The sequence below is a fragment of the Macaca mulatta genome, chromosome 5, assembly GCF_049350105.2.
Source record: "Macaca mulatta isolate MMU2019108-1 chromosome 5, T2T-MMU8v2.0, whole genome shotgun sequence".
Lineage (NCBI taxonomy): Eukaryota > Metazoa > Chordata > Mammalia > Primates > Cercopithecidae > Macaca > Macaca mulatta.
In genome coordinates, this window is record NC_133410.1 from 9,638,703 (window position 1) to 9,660,725 (window position 22,023).

The 22,023-nt window shown below is 39.5% G+C and overlaps 1 protein-coding gene across 2 annotated transcripts in view; it reads right to left on the minus strand.

The window, feature by feature from the left end:
- CLNK (cytokine dependent hematopoietic cell linker) overlaps positions 1-22,023 on the minus strand; it is a 246,907-nt gene that overhangs the window by 25,404 nt on the left and 199,480 nt on the right. For both annotated transcript variants that reach the window (XM_015138006.3, XM_015138007.3), the window contains exons 12-16: positions 19,148-19,175; positions 15,004-15,022; positions 12,774-12,855; positions 7,991-8,031; positions 1,352-1,485 (exon numbers count right to left, since the gene is read on the minus strand). In XM_015138006.3, the coding sequence (XP_014993492.1) occupies positions 1,352-1,485; positions 7,991-8,031; positions 12,774-12,855; positions 15,004-15,022; positions 19,148-19,175 (304 nt within the window). The remainder of the gene's footprint in view (positions 1-1,351; positions 1,486-7,990; positions 8,032-12,773; positions 12,856-15,003; positions 15,023-19,147; positions 19,176-22,023) is intronic.

Here is a 22,023-nt window from a genome sequence, read left to right on the forward strand (position 1 = left end):
TTGTGTAGACCTCTAGTTAGCTCTAGTTAGAACCAAGGGATCCCCATGTTTATGAAGAAGATGAAAGAGCAAAAGGAAGGCGAGTGCATGACAAGGGACAATAAAAGCAGGACGTGTGGTTTTTTTTTGTTTTTTTTTTTTGTGGCAACGTCTAGCTCTGTTGCCCAGGCTGGAGTGCAGTGGTGCGATCTCAGCTCACTGCAACCTCTGCCTCCCAGGTTCAAGTGATTCTCCTGCCACAGCCTCCCAAGTAGCTGGGATTACAGGCATGTGCCACTGCACTTGGCTAATTTTTGTATTTTTGGTAGAGATAGAGTTTCTCCATGTTGGTCAGGCTGGTCTCAAACTCCTGACCTCAGGTGATCTACCCACCTTGGCCTCCCAAAGTGCTGAGATTACAGGCGTGAGCCACCATGCCTGGCCAGGATGTGAAAATATTTTCCAAAGTCTAATTTCAGATTATGAGACCCTTTTAGAATTGGTAGAAATTAATATGAATATAAGGATAACAAAAGAGCTTTAGGATACTGTAAGAATTCACCAGAGATATCCTATTCATTCTGCTTCTGCTTAGAAATCTTCACAAGCTCTGTAGCAGGACAGTGAGTAATAGCAGGGTGTGGGATGGAGACCTGGAAGAGGCACATCCTCTGGGGTTTTACAGTGAAAGACTTTAATAAATAACATCTAATGTGATGGAGAGAAAGCATACAAGATACAGTGAAAGCTTTATCCCCCCACCATAGGGTAATGTAAGTGAAAAACGGTGCAAAAATAATCAATTGTAGGGAATGAGCATATTTTAGAAAGAGACCACAAAATAGATGATGGACACACAAGAACACAGTTAGCATCCATTTGCATCTCCCCACTCTTTACATCTCCATTAGGGTGGGGACCATAACCTCTAGCACATTATCTGGCACAATAACTGCTCAACTAATGGTCACTGGACTGTTAACTGAAATGAGTGTGTAATACATGAATCTTTTGCTGGAAAAAAATTGCAACCTGTATATCCTAGTTAACCCCCCACAAGATTATTGGACAGCCGGTAAATATAAAACACATGTCTAAATATCTATATTTTTGGATTAATTTTTAAAAAACACTTTAGAATCTGGAAACATGCCAGTCAAAGAATCTGGTGAGAGACCAACATAATATGTTATATAGCAACATATTTAAAAATATTAAAATACTTTAAAAATAGTAAAACCCAGTAATATGTAGCCAGAAGGGAAAAAGTTAAAGTCAAACATAAATAATCTCATTTTGGGCATTGTTCAGGAAAGCTCTATTTAGATGCCAAGTATATCTAGAAGGACTTGGCAGAGAAATGTCTGCTTACCTTTCTATCAGACCTTTTGGGGAAAGGTGGTCTCCAGCTTGTGTATTTATAGGGTGGTATATTTTCGTGAGGGCTGCAGCTGGCTGGAGGCTGGCATCTCTGAGGAGAACAGGGCTGCAAGGCTCCTCTATGATCTGGAAAGGTTAAATTCACATTTCAGTGTGATTTTGTGACTGGTGCAGGCTGTCCCCCACCTCCTAAAAGGAACTGAAACCCTTCGCTCCTTCCTATATCTGTGAGGACCTTCTTGGTCAACACCACATCAGCTCACCCAGTGACCTTAATTCTCTCTGTTTTGTTCTCTGCCTGTAGCTTTGCACTTCCTCCTCTCTTTCCTTAGGACTCCCAGAGTCATCTTTTAATAATGTAATTCTGAGCCAGGCGTGGTGGCTCACACCTGTAATCCCAGCACTTTGGGAGGCCGAGGTGGGTGGATCACGAGGTCAAGATATGGAGACCATCCTGGCTAACACAGTGAAACCCCGTCTCTACTAAAAATATAAAAATTATCCGGGCGTGGTGGCACACTCCTGTAATCCCAGCTACTAGGGAGGCTGAGGCAGGAGACCCGCTTGAACCAGGGAGGCGGAGGTTGCAGTGAGCCGAGATCATGCCACTGCACTCCAGCCTGGGTGACAGAGCAAGAGTCCATCTCAAAAAAAAAAAAAAAAAAAAAAAATTGGAATTCTGACTCTGCCACTCCCCTTGGTAAAATTTCTGATATGATTTCCTTTCTGCCTAGAAGAAAATGTAAGTGTTTTCCTTCTGTCCATAAGGCTCTGAATGGACTGTCTATTCATATTTCTCCATCCACATCCTCACTTCTCCCCCAATTGTCTACTCTGTTCTGTGTGTAATGAACTCTGTTCATTTTTTTAAACAGGACAAGTTCATTACCTATTTTGGAAACACTATTTTTTTCAACTTGAAAGAATAACTTTAAAAAATGAAATATCATACTTTTTAACCCAAAAGAATGACTGACAAGCTATTGTTATTCCGACCTCGATATCTGACAGATACGTTACTAAAAATGAACAAAGTGAGCCTGTCACTTCATGGAAAACAAGGGGCCGTGTCTGTTCCTGATCATAAGATTGGACTTTGCAAGTGCAAACTGGAGTTTGAGGAATCTTGCATCTGCCACTGTAACATAACAGAAACCCAACATTTATACTTTTCTAATGTGGTGGGTGGTGCAAATGTGATTTAAAAAATATATTACATAATAACATGTATCAACAGTGGCAGTCCTGTTTATGTCTATTATCCATTATTTTCCAAGTCATCAATACATGATGTTGCACAATCCTGCCTGGATAAAAGATAAATTCAAGTACAAGACAGACCGAGGGATTTTAAAGTAGCAGAATATAAAAAGTTCATTGATAGGGGTTTGATTTCACATGACACCTAAACTTTAAGACACTACCACTTGTCAAATGTTAATGTGCTATTTTCTCTACATACCTCAATCAAAATAACATTTTTATTGCATGTCTTCCCAGTTAATAATAATAAAATATATATATATTTTGAAATTTAGACCACAAACATGGAGTGAAGTATAAGGAGGAATACCAAGCAAGACAGCTGTAAATTTATTGGTAATTTTAAGCAAAGAGTAACTATTTTAAAAACATAAAACCTTCAGGATAGATAAACATTATGTAAGTAAAATATTAGGCAAAAATAACATATGAAATGGAAAAGAGGTAATCAGTGTGAATATAGAATTATAAGTTTTTTAGTTGTAATTCATTTTTAAAAACATAACCAAAGTTACAGTTATGCTTAGTAACTTAACAAGAACTTTGAAAGGATGGGTTGCTTTTGATCCAGTAAATTTTTGAGATGAAATATTAAACATTAGCAAATAAATGCCATTTTCCATAATATTTAGATTATATAGGCGCTAATTCTGCTTCTTGTAATCAAAAAGCCAAATTTATCTCTAAGTTTACTAAGAAGAACACTACTTCTGATCCATTGACAATTTTATTCTAAGGAGAACCAAAGATTGTAGCTTTTTTTTTTTTTTTTTTCTGAGACGGAGTTTTGCTCTTGTTGCCCAGGCTGGAATGCAATGGCACAATCTTGGCTCACTGCAACGTCTACCTCCCCAGTTCAAGCGATTCTCCTGTCTCAGCCTCCCGAGTAGCTGGAATTACAGACACCTGCCACCACACCCAGCTAATTTTTGTATTTTTAGTAGAGTCAGGGTTTCGCAATGTTGGCCAGGCTGGTTTTGAACTTCTGACCTCAGGGGATCCGCCCACCATGGCCTCCCAAAGTGCTGGGATTATAGGCGTGAGCCACAACGCCTGGCCAGGATTGTTGCTTTTAATGTTGAGCTTAAGGATGTTTGTTATGAGGGCTTCTTTGTATCAAAATATTTGTTGCAGAAAACTGTTTGATCACTTAAAGTTTAAATTACCTTAATTGTGGTTAATTTCAGCCATCAATTTATATTTTAAAAAATGAGAATAAAACTAGAGCCATTCCTAGTTTTAAAATGTTATTTTATAAATAAAAAAATTTAACTTTCAAACACAGTGAAGAATCTGCACTTTCGGAAATAAAGCATTCTAAGTTTTTTGTATTGTTTGAAAAGAAAATATGAATTTCAGATTGCTAAAATTTTAGCATGCCATTGTTAAAAATATTTAGGGTAACCAAAAGAAGACTGATACTGGAATGTATAACTTCCAAGAAAAAGAAAGAAAGGAAAATAAAGGCGAGATGAATCTAGTATACAGCAGGACAAAAAAATTAAATACAAAGCAGGACAAATAGGAGGCACAACATATATAAAAACAGACCCCAAAATATCAGTAAGCACAATAAGTATGAAAGGTGCAAACTTACCTTTAAAAATCAGATGCAGATTGATTTAAAAATTCCAGCTATTTGCTAATTGCACTTCTAACATGTAATGACACAGAGAGCAAAAGGATGGAGACCTGTATACCAGGCAAATCCTAACCAAGAGAAAGCCAACAGAGCTGTACTAATACACAATACAATTGACTTGAGACTTATTTAAATGGCCATAATTAACTTTTCAACATGGATTGAAGAAATAGGAACATAAGAGGAAAAAATAACCATTTTCGGTATTTCCTATCACTTAGATGGTGTTGCATGCATAGTAATGTTCAGTGATTATGAATTTTTCATGATATTGTGGCAACTGATTTATTCTTTTTTAACCTTCAGTGCCTTGCCTGGATATTTTAAAAGTCCTACTTGAAAAAGAGCATTTGGAAACAGCTATGCATTTGTAGTTTGTTCAGAGAATGACTTAAAACAAAACAGAACAAAGAAACAAAAATAACAAGTTTGCCAAGTAAATTTTCCCTGAAAGCCTGGTTGGATCTTTGTTGAATGAATGAATGAAAGAAATTCTGACTCTGTAACTCGCTATAAGTATTTAATTGATTTTGTTTTAAAATAATTGAAGCAGTTAATCTTTGGAATCTTTTTTCTTAAATAAAACATTACATTTAAGTTTTATAACCCCATGAAATAGGATTCTCCTCATATGGAGAATGGAGGGTCACAGAAATGAAGCCACAAGATAAGGGGAAGAACATTGGGACTAGCACAGTGGAGGTGCACAATAAATTTGAGGGAGAGTAGCCTAATAGAAAAGGCATGGGTTGAAAAACCATACTGACATCAATAATTACTAATATTTAAAATTCTTATGCATTATAGATTAAGCTCTTAGCACAGTGTTTGATCATATAGCCACCCCATCAAGACTAGCTGTGCGTGTTGCTAATATTACTAGAGAAACACAGTTCTAGACCTCCCTGTTGTAACTTATAATAAAGCATTTTATGTTAAGCAGATAGTCTATAAATATTTATTTGAAAAATTTAATTCACCCTTATACACAATTTAAAAAATAATTTTATAAGAAAAAGAGGCTGGGTGCAGTGGCTCACGCCTGTAATCCCAGCACTTTGGGAGGCTGAGGCAGGCGAATCACGAGGTCAGGAGATCGAGACCATCCTGGCTAACATGGTGAAACCCTGTCTTTACTAAAAGTACAAAAAATTAGCCGGGCATGGTGGCGGGCGCCTGTAGTCCCAGCTATTCCGGAGGCTGAGGCAGGAGAATGGTGTGAACACGGGAGGCGGAACTTGCAGTGAGCCAAGATTGCGCCACTGCACTCCAGCCTGGGTGACATGATGAGACTCCATCTCCAAGAAAAAAACAAAAGGAAAAGAAAAAGAGCCATCTATTTTAAAGCAAAGAGAAAGCATTAGTGAACAAAAACTAAAAATAAAAAAGGAAAAGAAAACAGATGATCTACAATCCCAGACTTAGAGAATAACATTACTACTTTGGAATATAACCAAAACTGGGGCCTCTTCCAACATGTCAAAATATTTTTTTCTGTCCTGAGATCCACTTGCTTGGGTTCCTAATAGTTTAACTTGAATGCATTTATCGAAGAATTGAGCCAAATCTGTTTATCAGGCAGTAACTGAACAAGAATAACTGAACTTCCCCAAAATTGTTTTCTCATTTGTAAAATAAGTATAATAACATGTACAACTATGGAGGTGTCAATTTCACTCCGCTGCCTATACCTGATGCATTAGAATGCCTATACCTGATGCATTAGAATGCCTATACCTGATGCATTGGAGAGCTCATTAGACCGATAGTTCTAGGAGTGTAGAGACTTCGTGTTGTTTTCTGCCTACTTCACATCGCCAAGTACTGGTGATCCAGGCATGAATTCATACCCAGTAGAATGAGTATCGGTTCAGTAGCTGATGGAGGAACATCGCAGGTGTGCTTAAGCACTGGTTAAGAGAAGGTGGGCTGGTCTCCACTCCGTATTCTTGGGTTCAGCCCAATTTTTGGTACAAACCATGTTCTTGTTGGATGTTTGTTTATGAAACAGGAACTAATGAAGGCTCAAACATTTCGCCATCCATCTCAGGCTTCTTTCGGCAACTTGTTTCCTCTGAGATGAGGTGAGATTAGCTGACAGTAACCTAAGCAACCCTAGTACAGATGATCTACTTACAGCCCTGGGGTGCTTGACTGGACTCATATCTGTGAAGGCCATTTCCATTCCTCCATTCCATTCTTCAATTGCTCTTTATTTTTTTATTTGTGCTTGATTTTATATTTCAAGTTAAGATTCTGGATTTCTCTCTAAGCTATGATTCTGCTTCCCCATCCCTGCAACAAAACCTCCATAAGTAACACCCCTTCTGAGCCCAGTCAGCCTCTGGACTTTCCTCCGGGATGCTCCAAGTCTTTTCATCTTCATCCACTCAGATCTGACCTTTAGGACTTCCATTCCTGACATTTGATGACTAGGGATTGAGTCCATTGGGTTTATTTTAGCCCTCTTTGGGCACCTTTTAAATAAAGGAATCTGCTGTTGGGAAACCCATTAGCAATGTGTATATGAGGGGAAGTGAATTTATCAGCTTGGTTTTCCATCCTCAGGCCCAGATGGCTTATGGCAGCAGTGATATGAAGGCATGATGGAAGTCAGTGAGACAACCCACAGGTCTACTGAGGTCATTTGGGTGGGAAGAAGAAAGAGAATGCAGAAAAGGAAAAAAGGACATTAAAATGTATCAGTTGCCTACTACGTGGCAGGCAGAGGGCTGTGTGTGTGTGTGTGTGTGTGTGTGTGTGTGTGTGCGCAAATACTATATTAATATGAGTATATCAGTTAACATTACTACTTGAATTTTATGAAAGGGGAAAGGTAAAGCTCAAATAATTAATTTGTTCAAAGTGATCTTACTATAAGAAGAGAGACAGAATTAGGAGCAGTATCAGTAGAGAACCTCATCCTCTCCACAATACCCTGTGGGCTTTGCTTCCTCCAGGCTTAAACCCCCTTTTCTTTTTTTGGCTCAACAAAGAGAGATTCCAGTGCTAGATGTAAACACAGAATCTTCATGGCACATAGAGTGAAAAAAGGAAAGACAAATGAATATGATGGCAATAGTTTGTGCAAAATAATTAGTAGTATCAACACCCACCACTAACAGTCATGGAACTCTGTATTTATAATTGCCGCTTCAGACATTGCCACAGATGTGATATCCTTCTGATTTTTACTTTACAAACAGTTACTAAGAGACGTCAGTTTTATTTTCTTCATTTTGCAGATTTTTCTTGAGACAAATTTGTTTTGCACCCAATTGATTGGGAAAAATTAAGTTCGTCAAAAACAACTGTTGGAGAGAATGGGGAACAATGGGGACTCACACACTGTTGGTGAGACCAGTCAATGTCTACTTTGGAAAACACATCTAGGGCAGTTGAAGAGATGCATATCCTAAGACAGAGCAATTTCATGAAGGCAATTTCTTATGAAGGGAAATGATCACATTTTATACATGGGACAACATCTATACTAATGTTGATAGCATAATAATATTCATAAGAGGAAAAACTAGAAACCACCTAAGTGATCATATTTAATCATGGATTAAAATTATTGTCATAGTAATGCAATGGAAATGAGCTAATTACATCTGTACACATCAGCTCAGTGGCTCTGGGGTTCACAACAGCTAAGTCACAGTGCAGCAATATCACAGTATCATGACTTACCTGTTTATTTGATAATTCTGACAGTGCTCTTACCTCTGTTTTGCACACCGTGGTTGCTCATCGTGAATGAAGAACTATAAGAAAATATGTTAGAATTCAAAGAATGTTAGTATTTCCCCTTGGTGGTAAAATCCCACTCAGAGGCAAGGTCAATGATAATAGCCTGAAGTCACAGTTATAAAGCAGTTTATATTTTACTGGATAAGCTAGAAGAATAATTTGTTTTGAAAGGCACTAGGAGGCATGTTCTCCTCCTTTCTCAAGCTGGCAATATTACACGTGGAACAAACGGACCATATAAGTTCTCCTCAGGTCTTTTCAGTGAGTGTGTATCATTATTCTTCACTTTTTGAAACCATGAGTTCAAACTTGCTTTGTAGCTACAGTCACTATGGAACACAACATTTTGCTGGTGGGGGCTCAAAATCTATAGAAACTGTTTACCAATTGAAAGTCAACCATAGAGTGGAAGAAGAACATAGAAAGTATTGTATACCTTCTAGAATTGTGTGCTGAGTAAGAAAACTTAGTGGATTATGATAAGAAAAACGCCAAAGAAAAAGAGATTATAAAACTATAAGACAAAATAATAATATGCATTTCTAACTACAAAAATTATATTATCAAGACTGTTCATCAGTGGCTTTTCTTAGCACTCTACTTAATACTTAGCTCTAATTTTCTGGTGCATTTTGTATTGTGGTCAGCATCATCAATATAAGCTCCAGGTGCTACCACAGTTAAATCTAATTACATGAGAGATGCTCTATTCCAAGGACTGTGCTATTGACTAAAGCCTCTGGGTTAATTAAATGAAACCTGATCCATTTCTAGTGCCAATGAAATCAACTGAGCATATATCTGGTTTATGTTGTCACCATAAAAGCCCGAGGTCATGTGTTTTGCTTTGTGGATAAAAACGCGAGCAGTTCATCCAGTCACCATACTACGCTGTGACTGCCAGTCAGACTGCTACTGAAATTCAAAATCTGACTCCATTAAAACGAGAATCCTTTTACTAGCAGCCAGTGTACAATTCTGTTAAATGTCTGGGAAAAAATAGGGAATAGCAAAATTTCTCTGCTCTAATAGTTTAGGATTTTTAGAAAATGTTGAAAAGAATAGAAATGTCCTCTGTGGATATTCTAGAAGTATGTAGTTGATATGAATATAAGCAGGAAAAAATAAAAGCAAAATAATGAAAATGAAAAGTAAAAGGCCTGTCGCGGTGGTTTAAGCCTGTAATCCCAGCACTTTGGGAGGCCAAGGCAGGCAGATCACCTGAGGTCAGGAGTTCAAGATCAACCTTGGCAACATGGTGAAACCCTGTCTCTACTAAAAACACAAAAATTAGCTGGGTGTGGTGGCGCATGCCTGTAGTCCCAGCTACTTGGGAGGCTGAGGCAGGAGAATCGCTTGAACACAGGAGGCGAAGGTTGCGGTGAGCCGAGATCACACCACTGCACTCCAGCCTGGGCAACGAGAGTGAAACTCTGTCTGAAAGAAAGAGAGAGAGAGAGAGAGGGAGGGAGGGAGGGAGGGAGAGAGAGAGAGAGAGGGGGAGGGAGGGAGGGAGAGAGAGAGAGAGGGAGGGAGGGAGAGAGAGAGAGAGAAAGAAAAAGAAAGAGAAAGAAAGAAAGAAAAAGAAAGAAAGAGAGAGAGAGAGAAAGAAAGGAAGGAAGGAAGGAAATAAAAATGATGACTGGTTTAACAAACATGTGTTGAATACTTACTAGGCACATGGTATGTTCTGGGGAATAGACAATACAGAAGACATGGCCTCTGCCTGAATGAAGGTTAGTTTATAAAAGAAACACATCCTTGTACCATAATTATAATGTAGAATAAATGTTATGGTAAAGGTGTGCACAGCAGAAGTTTCTGTAGTAGTAAAAGGTCATGTAAATGAGACAAAATTGCTTTCATTCTCAGGAAAGGCTTTAAGGGAGAAAGATGAACCAAGCTGATCCCTGAAGCACGAATAGGAGTAAGAGTGTATTCCAGGCAGGTAGAGCAGCACGTGCAAAGGCCCAGAGGCAAGGAGGCATGGCCTTTTCTGCAAGACACCAGAAAGCAGTTCCTTCTAGAGGAAAGGGAGGGTGTGGAGATGATCAGTATCATTGGAAGACTAGTGCAATTGTCCGGGCAAAAGTTGATAGGGACTGGGCCATGCAAGGAGCTAGGCAAATGGGGGAGAAATAGACAATCAACACATGTTTTACAGATATAATTTTGGGAGCTGAAAATGGATGGGATAGGGGAAGAGTGAAGATGGGAAAGAGAGCTAATTGAGTTTACTGGGATGAAAAGCTTTGCAGAGGATATTGTGGGTTTCAGAATGGGACTAGAAATGAAGAGTCTGATTTTCACCATTATGAGTTTGTGCTGCCTGGGACTTAGCTAAGGAAAACTGCTCAATGGGTCATTAGATACACAGGTCTGGAGCTAAGAGAGGTGGTTTGCAGAAGATAGGGATTTGGTAATTAACAACATGGGGTTGAAGTTTGGTGCTGGAGATGGATGTGATTACGCAGGCCTTAGAGATAGTAAAGAGGACCTCAGATGAATTCTGAGGAATACCAACATTTAGAGGTCAGTTTGGGAGAAAGTCCAAGATGAGGAATTAGAAGAAGCAGCAGTCAGTTAAGAGGAAGAAACATTAAGACTCTTTATTCAATAAATGAAACAAACAAATAAATAAACAAAAGAAGTGAAACCACATCAAATAACTATTACAGAAATGAGGCCAACTGGAGAGCTTGTTATTTTTTCACTATAATGTAATGTGTGTATTTTTTACTTTTAGAAAATTACATTAAGAAAGGCGACTGGGCATGGTGGCTCATGCCTGTAATCCCAGCACTTTTGGAGGCCAAGGTGGGTGAATCACTTGAGCTCAGGAGTTCGAGACCAGCCTGGGCAACATGGTGAGACCCCTTCTCTACAAAAAGTACAAAAATTAGCTGGGCATGGTGGTATGTACCTATAGTTCCAGCTACTCTGGGGGATGATGTGGGAGGATCGCTTCAGCCCAGGAGGTCAAGGCTGCATTGAGATGTGATTGTGCCACTACAAGACAGAATAAAACCCTGTCTCAAAGAAAAAGAAAGAAGAAAGAAAGAGAGAAAAGAAAGGAAGAAACAAAGAAAAGAAAAGAAAAAGAAAAAAAGAAAGAAAGAAAAAGAGGAGGAGGAGGAGAAGGAGGAGAAGGAAGAGGAGGAGAAGGAGGAGAAGGAGGAGGAGGAGGGGAAGGAGGAGGAGAAGGAAGAGAAGAAGGAGGAGAAGGATAAGGAGGAGAAGGAGGAGGAGGGGAAGGAGGAGGAGAAGGAAGAGAAGAAGGAGGAGAAGGAGGAGGAGGAGGAAATGGAGGAAGATGAGGAGGTAGAGGAAGAGGAAGAGTATACTGTGGTATGGGGAAGAGTTTTGTATTTAAGCTGTTTGGGGCTTAGACACCAGACGGTCCCCAAAGCACAATGAAGCTACATGTCCTAGTACCCACAGGCCAAACAAAGTTACTGAAGGTGCCAAATGGGACCAGGGAAGAAAGTAAAGGAGGGAAAGGAATAGGGTATGGTGATCATGCTCCCGATATACAGGGCCTGGCAATAGCAATGAGAGCGAGTGTTCACTGGGCTCTTGCAACATGCCTGACTCTGCCCTGGGTTTCTCATGTAAGACAGTGAGGTCGCCCAGGTCACGTGGTTCACTGCTGATAAAGTCAGGCAACCTGGCCTCAGTGGATCCTGCTTAACCACTATTCTGTTCCACCACAAACATGGTACATTCCCAGCAAATACTTACGGAATCAATTAAAGGCAGCATTTTAGCCGTGGGCAGGCACCAGGGATAGTCAGGATTTATAGGCTGCATTTTTAGAATCAAGTCCTTATGGGCAGCACTGGCTACTGAACAGTGCTTGGACTTTGGGGTTGGGCTTGGCTTCCATGGTAAAGGGCTCGGTCTTTCTCAGCTTTATGTTTTTCATCTGAAGAATTGATGCAAATTATCTCCTGGATTCATTAAGCTTTAAGCTGGGGTTCCATGGAGGAACAGGAGTGTTCCAAGTAGGGAGAGGGTGGAGAGGAGCAAATATGGGGGGAGGGACTGACTACACGCGGGAGAGGGGCGCGTGCCAATGCCGTGCATTAAGTGGCACTGTGGTTGCTGGCAGGCATCTGATGAGGCTCAGTGCCCCAGAGTGAGAGGAGAGTGGCTTGAACTGAGGTCAGAGGTACTGGCGAGAGTGAGATCATAAGGGCCTTACAGCACCTAATACTGGAGGCCCTGGATTTTGTTTTAAGGCAGTCACTACTAATTTAGTGACTTCGGTCAATAAATATCCTGCCTGAGCCTTGGCTTCTTTAACTGTTTGGCTGGGTTGACAGTCGTCACAAGAAGCGGGGCAGGCAAGTATCTAATCCGATGATTCTGGTGAGGGCATTTTCAACACTTAGTCACCTGGCCATCAATTGCTGTTCAGGAGTGACTAAAGCTTTGGTGTGGTCATCAACCCAGAATAGTTTGAAACAACCAACTTTTCCTCCCAGATTGATTAGCATACTTTCCAGTTAATCCTATCTGGTTAATCCTTAAAATTTCCCAAACTTCTCTAACACTCAATCATTTATAAATTTCCGAAAGAACAACATTCTCAAATCAATAACAGCCGTAACTCACAAGTTTCTCTTGAACCTCATTATTGGGCTTCAGACACAAAGACTTTTGTTTATCAGAAAGTCTTCGTGATCACTTATCTGAGACAGCACATGGCCTGACCCCCAGCCTCAGACCTGAGAAGGGATTCCTGGCTCCTTACCTGCTAACGGCAAGTGGAATCTCTTGAGAATTTTGGTTTTGTAACAGATGAGTTGATTCAGGCTTCCTCTGGTTATGAGGGACTATATAAAACAGTGACATAATTTAGTCAGATTGCAAAAGAAAAATAATTGAGAACCATTAGAAGCCCACTGGAACTACTATAATTTCCTCCAAGTAATCTCTGATTGTTAGAAGGGGGCTCTTGATGGTCAGTGGAAACTGTAACTCACATATTCTACAACTCTTCTGCCTCCTGAGAATGACTTTTATATTATTTATATTTATATGTTGTAAAAATCACTTTGAATATTTACAAGCTAGAACACATTATTGAACCTCCCAGAAATACAGAATATTACTTTGGAAGGTATTTAGGGATTATTCTGGACCTGTGATTTTAAAAGATTTTTAGCTTCATCCTCATTCATTCATTCATTCATTTATATCATCTGACAAATATTTACTGAACAGCTACTATGGGACAAGTACTCTGCCAGAGTCTGGGAATACAGTGGAGAAGAAGACAGACATGGTTCTTATATTCTAATGAAAGGAAATGGAAATAAGCATGAAAGTAAGTTGATAAGAACGTTTCTATTAGGCAGTACAATGATATAAAGGAAATGAAGTACTACTTTGGGATACAGAGTGACTATACATATGGCTAAGAAAGACCCTTCTGAGAGATGAGATCTTAAAAAGAAGAAAGTTAAATGAAAGGACTGTTCTGGCTGATGGAGAAGATTGGGGTGCCCAGCTCGTCATGGCACTTGTATTCTCATGCCCTCCTGTGATAGGGCAGGTGAGCTCCTAGGGTTCTGAGGTAGACCAGCAGTCTCTACCTGGATCCAACCAGGGATACAGTTTCTCAATTTCTTCCCCCCTCGATCATCAAGTTTTTAAAAGTTCTGCCAGCCATACAATCTGGAGTTATTTAGTAATTACATATGCACTTTATGTTACTGCTTTTTATTTTCTTTTCATCACAGACAGATTTAACTAGCCATCCAGAATTGCCAAGGGCACATCATAATACTATGATATAAAATCTCATAAAACACTCTCCCAGCTGTGACCATAAGTAATAAAGCGAAGGGTGCATACAGGCACCAGCATGTTTTAATTGTGCTTGTTGCTCTGTATTCTGCCCAAGGTTCATCACAAACTGGACACCTTTGATCGAAGGACTGTGATTACTTGAAACATGAGTCAGCGGCTGGTCCATGAATCATGCATCCCATAAAATCATTTCATGTCATCAGTAGCCACCCAGAGTATCTGCCCCTCTTGAGCTGAACAATGCCACGTTGTTGTGTTAACACTCATTGTTGTGTTGTCTGATGAAACAAAACCTGAACATTTTAGTTAGGATGTTGAGCTGTATTGTGGGAAAGGGCATGGTTTCAGTTAGGTTTGTGAATTATTTTGGCTTGCCAACAACTCCTACTCCTCCATCAGGGACTCATGGGGAATCCATAAACCCAATTTAGGCCTCATTTCCAGTTTAGCTTTGTCAATGTGTAGAGAAGAGCAGACCTGAGCCTCACAGAGGAAATGCAACTTGACCAAAACCATACAGTGATTTTGTGGCAGGCCTCTGAAATCCTAGCCTAATGTTGCTCTGTTGAACTATGATGTCTTTTGCGAACTCTTTGGACTGTGATGCAGGCCCTTTGGCTCTGGACATAATTCATCATTCTAGAGGAATGGAGAACAGTGTTTCCCAGGTGAATATGAAAGTGCTACCTGCTTAGCATCCTGCCATTTAGGATATGAGTGACTGTTGGATTGCATGCTTGCACAACAACACCAACACTGTAGAGGTATGTGCATGTGTGTACATGTGTGTGTGCATGAAAGAGACACATGTGTGTGTGCATGGGTGACATCAGAGGCAGAGATACCAAGAGCTTCTTTGGAGCAGGGGACTAGCTATGTCTTTCCAAAGTGGCAGAGGGTGACAGTGTAATGCCTTTTGGTCAGCAGCGTATGGCTAAAAAAAGATGTCTGGTCTATTCTGGATTTAAATCACTCTGTTTAGACTAGAGGACTCTGAGGTCCTTGGGATGTATGTGTGTGCATGAGGATCACGTCATCATGCACACACATACATCCCTATCCCAGGCTTCCAAACAATCAATCCCTTTCAATAACCATAAGCACTGTAGATCTAGAAAGAGAACCAATCTATTAGTATTAGGGTAAGGAAACAAATGTAAACAATTCACCTTTTTCTGCTTCAAGGACCTGTATTGAATTAAAAAAAAATAATATTTACTGACTTTTGATGACAGAGAATTTAATATAATACCATGTGTGCTTTCAGAGCATTTGGTTGGTAGAATTTTGGTAAAATTTTTGTTAGCGTAGTTCGTATTTTTTTTTAAAATCTACAAATAATTCCTCAGAAAACTAAACAAAAATCAAAATTTTGTAATCGATGTGTGAAGGAACAGACAAGTCCACAGTCTGCTGATGGGACTATCCATTGCTTTGACTCTTTTAGAAAGTAATTTACCATAATTATCTAAAACCTTAGAAATACTCTTATTCTTATCTCAATAATTCCATTGATGAGACTCTTTTTCTAAGACACAACCTGAAATCTGAGCCAAGTTCTATGCACAAAGATGTTCTTTGCAGCCTTCCTTTTACAGAGTTAAATCGCTGGAAACAATCTACGTGCCCAGATAACTGAACATTGTTAATTTTGGTACTATACTCACTTATTGGAATATTATAAAGACACTATAAGTATTTATATAGAGAATGAAATAAGATTATAAGTATGCATCCATGTTACATTTAAAGTTTGGAATAATAAATGGACCCATAATATATTTTTATGCGATTGTATTTTATACCCATGTATATTTGTGTGTATGCAGAAGAAATGATTTGAAGTAATATGATAAAATATTAAAGGTTGTACTTAAGCAATAAGGCTATGGTTAATTTTTTCTTTATACTTGCTCTGAAATTTCTATTTTTTAAAATAAGCATGGAAATATTCACATTATCCTTTTTAAATGTAGCCATTTATCTTCCCAAACATTTTCTTTCTCTTTCCTTCCTTATGGTGGTAGAATTCTTGGTCATTCTTCATTATGAAAATCTTCATGCTTATTGGACTTGTATCTTTGGGCCCTATTCTACTCTACCCTTGAAGAAGCAAAAAGCGTTACAGGAGGTACAGTGTTTGCTGCAGTATTTATTTAACTGAAAATAATTTTAGGAAGTCCATGTATATATTGCATCAGTTGAAGAAGACCTCAGGTATCATTTAGATGAGAACTGCTTTAACCAGGGGGATGAAATAGATTATTGAATGGCCTAGTGGGGTCCATGAACCTTCTGAAATGAAAATCTAAATTTTTTTCTCTCTAAGTATGTGTATATATTTTTTCTTTTTCTGGGGTGAGAAAGGTTTATTATACCTTTCATCAAATTTTCAAAGTGGTGTGAGGTCCATTAAATGTTAAAAACAGTTGGTTTACAGATGAGGTCCCAAAGGATCATGCCATTCTCCTAGATTCCCACAGTCATCTGAAGGCTAAACTAACCCTGAGCCCAGCTCTCCTGACTCATAGTTGCTTCACAGATAAGAAACTTTGGCAACAAATTGCTTAGAGAGGCATTGTACGCCTCCCTCTGAAGCTGGCCAACAGAGAAGACTTTTTATTTCAAAGACTTTGGCATTCCCTAGGATTCTGGAAAGAGGACATACATTTCATTATGGACAGAAAATCAAAGAAACTCTATAGGCTAAGTAAAAAGAGTAATGAATCCATTCTAGTGAGTGGTTTGAAAGTATCCCTACTGAGTCTCCCCCAGGACTTTGAACCTGGCTGTTCAAAGTGCTCAATCCTATGCAGCTCTCAGGCTTGTCAACGGTGAGGAGAAGAAGAGATGCGAAGAGCGCAGAGAAGCCCTCTATCTGGGGGAGCAGTTGTTTTATTTCATTGAGACCAACCAACTTTTGGCTTGAGGGCTCTGAATTTCAAATCAAATGTAGTTAGAAAAGTAGCATGAAATCACTCATTTTTCTTCTGTAACTTTTTTATTTGTTAGAAAATAAACATAGTCGAGTTAAATAGTAGTATCTCTTTTATTACCTGTCTCCCTCTTTCTTCTTCCTCTTTTCTTTTCCTTTCTCCTCCCTCTTTCCCATTTCCTTCCTCCTTTTCTTTCACCTTCTCTGCCCCCTCCTTTCATTCCTTCCTTCCATATTCTTTTTAGTTATTTTAGTACAGAGCTATTTCTGTATGTTTTAAGGCAGAGGGACATGGCGGTGGGGAAGACACCTAGACTTTGGGATTTCCAGGACTGGCCCTATCTCCTCCCGGCTGTGAGGACTCTTTGCCACCTCTCTGGGGTTTCGTTTTTCTCTTAAGGCTTTGTGAGTACAAAATGAGACAATGAGTCTTTCCTTTCCGTGAAAACTATAAAATGCCATGTGAATTTGAGTGGGGGCAGCTAGCACGTAAAAGATTCTAGTCCACAGGACAGTGTTCAAGCAAGCACTGAGCGCAGGCACAAGCACAGCTTGCCCTGATGGGCTTTTGTTATGAAGAAATGGCCTTGAATCTCAGCCCAAACAAACAATGGGGAAGTGTCTTGGCAAAAGATAAGGAGCAACAATGTGTTTTTCCACTAGACCTTCTTGTTCTTTAGATGATATCAACTTCTAGCAGAATGCCAACTAAAGTTGCAAAGAAAAAAAACAGTCCTGCACATTTCCTGCCATCTAAGGCTGACCCCCGTCTCCCAATTCCTTTTTGCTTGTTTGTGATTGGGAGGCCTACTGTCCTCGCAGACTGACCAATGGGTTATGATTTGAGGTCATGGTGAGCAGCACCCAACTACTATTCGAGATACCTAGGCCTAGCTTACAGGAAGCAGGGGACAGAGTCCTGGATTCAGGCACCTTGGATGTGCAGGTTCCCCCAGCAGCCGAGCATCACCCCAGCCTGCTCCTTCCGGGTGACACTAAGGAAGTGCACCCCCTCCCAGAAGAGCGTGAGCCTGGTGAAGTCCTCAGTGGAACCAGAACTGTTTTTCTCATCAAGTGGTTATGTATGTTATCTTTCTTGACATTATTGTCTTGTGGATTAGGGAGATTAGGGGTAATAAATGTCTTGTTTCAGTGACAAGCTGGAAATGTGACTTTTTGATTTTAACATTCTCACAAAACCAACAAATAAAGCAAGGAAAGAAATTCACGTCTAAGATCTAGATAAGAGCATAGGTCAAACACAAAGACAAGAACAAAATTCCTTAGAGTCCAGTGGGAGTGAGGTGAGGCCACTTGTGTTGTTGGACAGTCTTTCCATCAGTCATGGTAGCCCCACTAGCCTCGCAGGGAACTTTCTCTTTGGGCACTGAAGGGCATCAATACCCTTGGAAGGCTCTATTACAGCTTTATCTCACATGTCTTTTATGCCATTTATTGAGCCGCTACTGGTCACCTGGCCATTTGTGCACTACTTACTTTTGACTTTATCACATCAACTTTGCACAGAAATGTACCCATCCCTATTTTATTTTTATTTATTTAATTAATTTATTTATTTTGAGACAGAGTTTCGCTCTTGTTGCCCAGGTTGGAGTACAATGGCACCATCTTGGCTCACTGCAACTTCCACCTCCCAGGTTCAAGCGATTCTCCTGCCTCAGCCTCCCGAGTAGCGTAGCTGGGATTACAGGCATGCACCACCACAACTGGCTAATTTTGTATTTTTAGTAGAGATGGGGTTTCTTCATGTTGGTCAGGCTGGTCTTGAACCCCTGACCTCAGATGATTCACCCACCTCGGCCTCCCAAAGTGCTGGGATTACAGGTGTGAGCCACTGCACCCAGCCCCCATCCCTATTGTATGGCTGAGGAAACAGAAACTGGGATGAGTAGGAGCATTTTCTGAAGTTCACAAAGCGAGTAGGTGGCAGAGCAGGATTCCTACCCAGGTCTTGTGCAACTCTGAATCTCATGTTCCTTCTACTTTGCATTCCTGTCTTTCTTATGAAGGACAAATAGCAAAGAGCAATACCATTGCTAACACTTGATTTCTGTAATACTGGAGGCTGGAAGCCATCAGTTGATACTGCATATCTTCCATGTGGAACTGGGCATGTTCTTATACCAATGAACCCTGAATGACCATGGTGGCCAAACAGGATCTTGGTTTAAAATCTGGAGCTAAGCTTGTTTTACTTTGGCTTTCTCATCTTTAAAATAGAGATACTAATGCATTTTGAGCATCGTTACTGTCAGAATTAACTGTAAGTATCTGAAGCAAATAGAATCTTGCCTATTGCAGACATTTAATGCCTCAAAATTCCCTTCTTTGCATCCAAGGATAAAATTGCTACTTACCTCACTTAAGTCCCTTAAGCTTATCTGACTGCAAGAAAAAGAAATATGGTGTTACATAAAACACAGTTCATCATGACCAAGATAAAATCATTCTAAGCCTCACAAACCTTTGATTACATTTTCACTGCCAAATTAACAGCCCATCGTCCGGTGTGATATTTATCCCTCTTCCATAAAACTAAAGCCAGGTTATTTTTCTCATAATTTTCTAAGGAAAAGACAAAGTTAAGAGCCAAAATAAAAGGTGATGATAGAAAGGACATGAATAAACTTGCATCTCATTTTGGGAGAAATTAAAAAAAACGTCATTTCTCCTGACGTTTGATTTCCTACGTCAAGTTTCATTAGCACAGTCAGACCTATTATCAACTTGGTTTTAAAGCTTTTCGTTTTTTACTTTGAGGGAACATAAAGAGTTTTCAATATGAAGCTGTCAGGTGCAGTGGGATCCCAGGAAGGCAAGTGTAAGAGAAAGAATGCTGATAAAGAACGGAGATTTCAGACACGAGAAAAAATGAAACATGAAATTGAGTGGTAGAGAAAAAAAATCCAACATGGAATTGAATAATGTGAATTTTGGAAAGATCTCTAAATAAACTCCAAGCTTTTCATTCTATTGGCGAGTCAATTAACTTCTCTAAACCTCCTTTTTTTTCATCTTCAAAATGGCAACAAGAGTACTTACGAGTGTTAATGTGAGAATTGCTAGAAATAAAAAAGTAACAATGTTGGGGCCCGGTGCCTTGGGTCATGCCTGGAATCCCAGCACTTTGGGAGGCTGAGGGGGGCGGATCATTTGAGGTCAGAAGTTCGAGACCAGCCTGGCCAACATGGTGAAACCTTGTCTCTACTAAAAATACAAAAATTAACTGGGCGTGATGGCACATGCCTGTAGTCCCAGCTGTTCGGGAGGCTGAGGCGGGAGAGTAGCTTGCGCCCAGGAGGTGGAGAGGTTGCTGTGAGCTGAGATCGTCCACTGCACTCCAGCCTGGGTGACAAAGCGAGACTGTGTCTCAAAAAATACATAAATAAACAAATAAATAAAAATAACACTGTTGGGTATTCAATGTGCGTTGTTGTCAGAATGTGGTCAAAGTTTGATGAAGGAACTATGAAGGGAGTGGAGTGAGGGTATATGTTCCACCTCCCCAGATCCATCAGTGAAAACACTGGATGTGAAGAATATGGGACTATTAAGCGTGCAACACTGATCACAGTTAAAGGCTATTGATCTAGAGTTTTAGGAGTCAGGCTGTATCAGTATCCCAGAAACAAACAGTGCTCAGATGCTAGATCCTGGTCTCACACCTGCAAGCAATAGGCAAGGGTCCCAAGGTTCCAAGGTTTCACCCTCTTACCTCTTACACCCTCCCTCCCCCTTTTAGCTGGAAACCTGAGAAAACAAAGAGATTTGAATAGAGGTAATGAAGTAGAACAAACACCCAGAGTATTAATTATTTTGGGGTTAAAATTTGGCTAATCTCAGTATTTAATGTTTAAGAAGCCAGCGTGTTAAGGATACTGAAAGATCGGCTGTATGGCTTCAATTTAAAATGCAGATTTGAAGTTCCAAGTGTCAAGATGTGTTTGTCTCCATTTTAAAGAGTTTGAACTGTTTAAGAGAAATTAAAATTTTCTGTATTTATACATTTACTTTCTTGGATTTATAGAAAGTGTTAAAGTTTTGCTGGCTAGCATTTAAACCTGCCCTGTCAACATTAGAAGTACTTAAAAATCAAAGACATTGAATTTAAAAAGGTATTTCAAATATTTAAGGAGATTTAAATGAGTTCGTTAAACAGTTTTACTAAGATTCTTTAACCTATTTAACTTGAGTTGGTTGAACATTTGTTGAAGACTAAGCAAAGTGATTGTCTTTCTGTTTGGATAAAATCACTTGATTTATAAATAGAGCAATACACTTTAGATGGAAATCTGAGGCTTCAGGAAAGCTTGGGTTTGGAATTTGCAGCTTTAATAAATGGAATTTTAACTGAGAACCCGAGTGATTGTAAGAAGCCATTTCTGTGCAGACAAGAGTTTCTTACTCTTTAAGAGCTTTGAACACATGTGTGTCCAAGTTCTGTCTGCTGAAGATGGCCAAAAAAACCAGAGTCATTACTTTTTTTTGCATTTTTTCCTATGCATAAGAGGTCCTCATTATAAATATAAAGATATTACCTTTTACTGTAAATATAGGCCTTCCTGGGAATCCCTTAGTTTTTGGCTTAGTTTTAAATGAATTGAATTTGATTCTTGCTCTGTCATCTGTGGGCTTCGTCACCCTGGATAAGTTAAATTCTTTCTCTGAAGCTTAGTTTTCCCACCTGTGAAATTGGTAAATCCAGAGAGTAGTGAAGAGATTTGCTGAAGATTCTAATGAAAGCATGTGACGTGAAAGCTCTTTGGAGTGAAGTAACTCTCTACATTTGCAGAACATTTTAATGTTCACATATGCTTTGAAACTAAACTTTTTATCCTGAGATAATGATGGATTCCCATGCAGTTGTGAGAAATAATACAGAGTTCCTGTGTGTCCTATATCCAGTTTCCCCCAACGGCAACAACTTGGAAAACAATAATTATAATGTTTATACTTTAAAATCAATAGTTTCCATTCATAGATAGAAATTTGTATATCTCTATAACCACACTTTCTCTTTTAAAAGACCATGGTTTCTTGATATCTATAAAGATTTTTTGTTTTCGCTTCCCAAATCATCAGAGCATATATTTTTGCGATAGAGATTGCTTGAATTGATGTGATGCCAGCATTGCTGGTTGTAAAGGGAAAGCTGGCTGGCCGTGTTGCCTCATACCTGTAAACCCAGCACTTTGGGAGGACAAGGCAGGTGGACTGCCTGAGGCCAGGAATT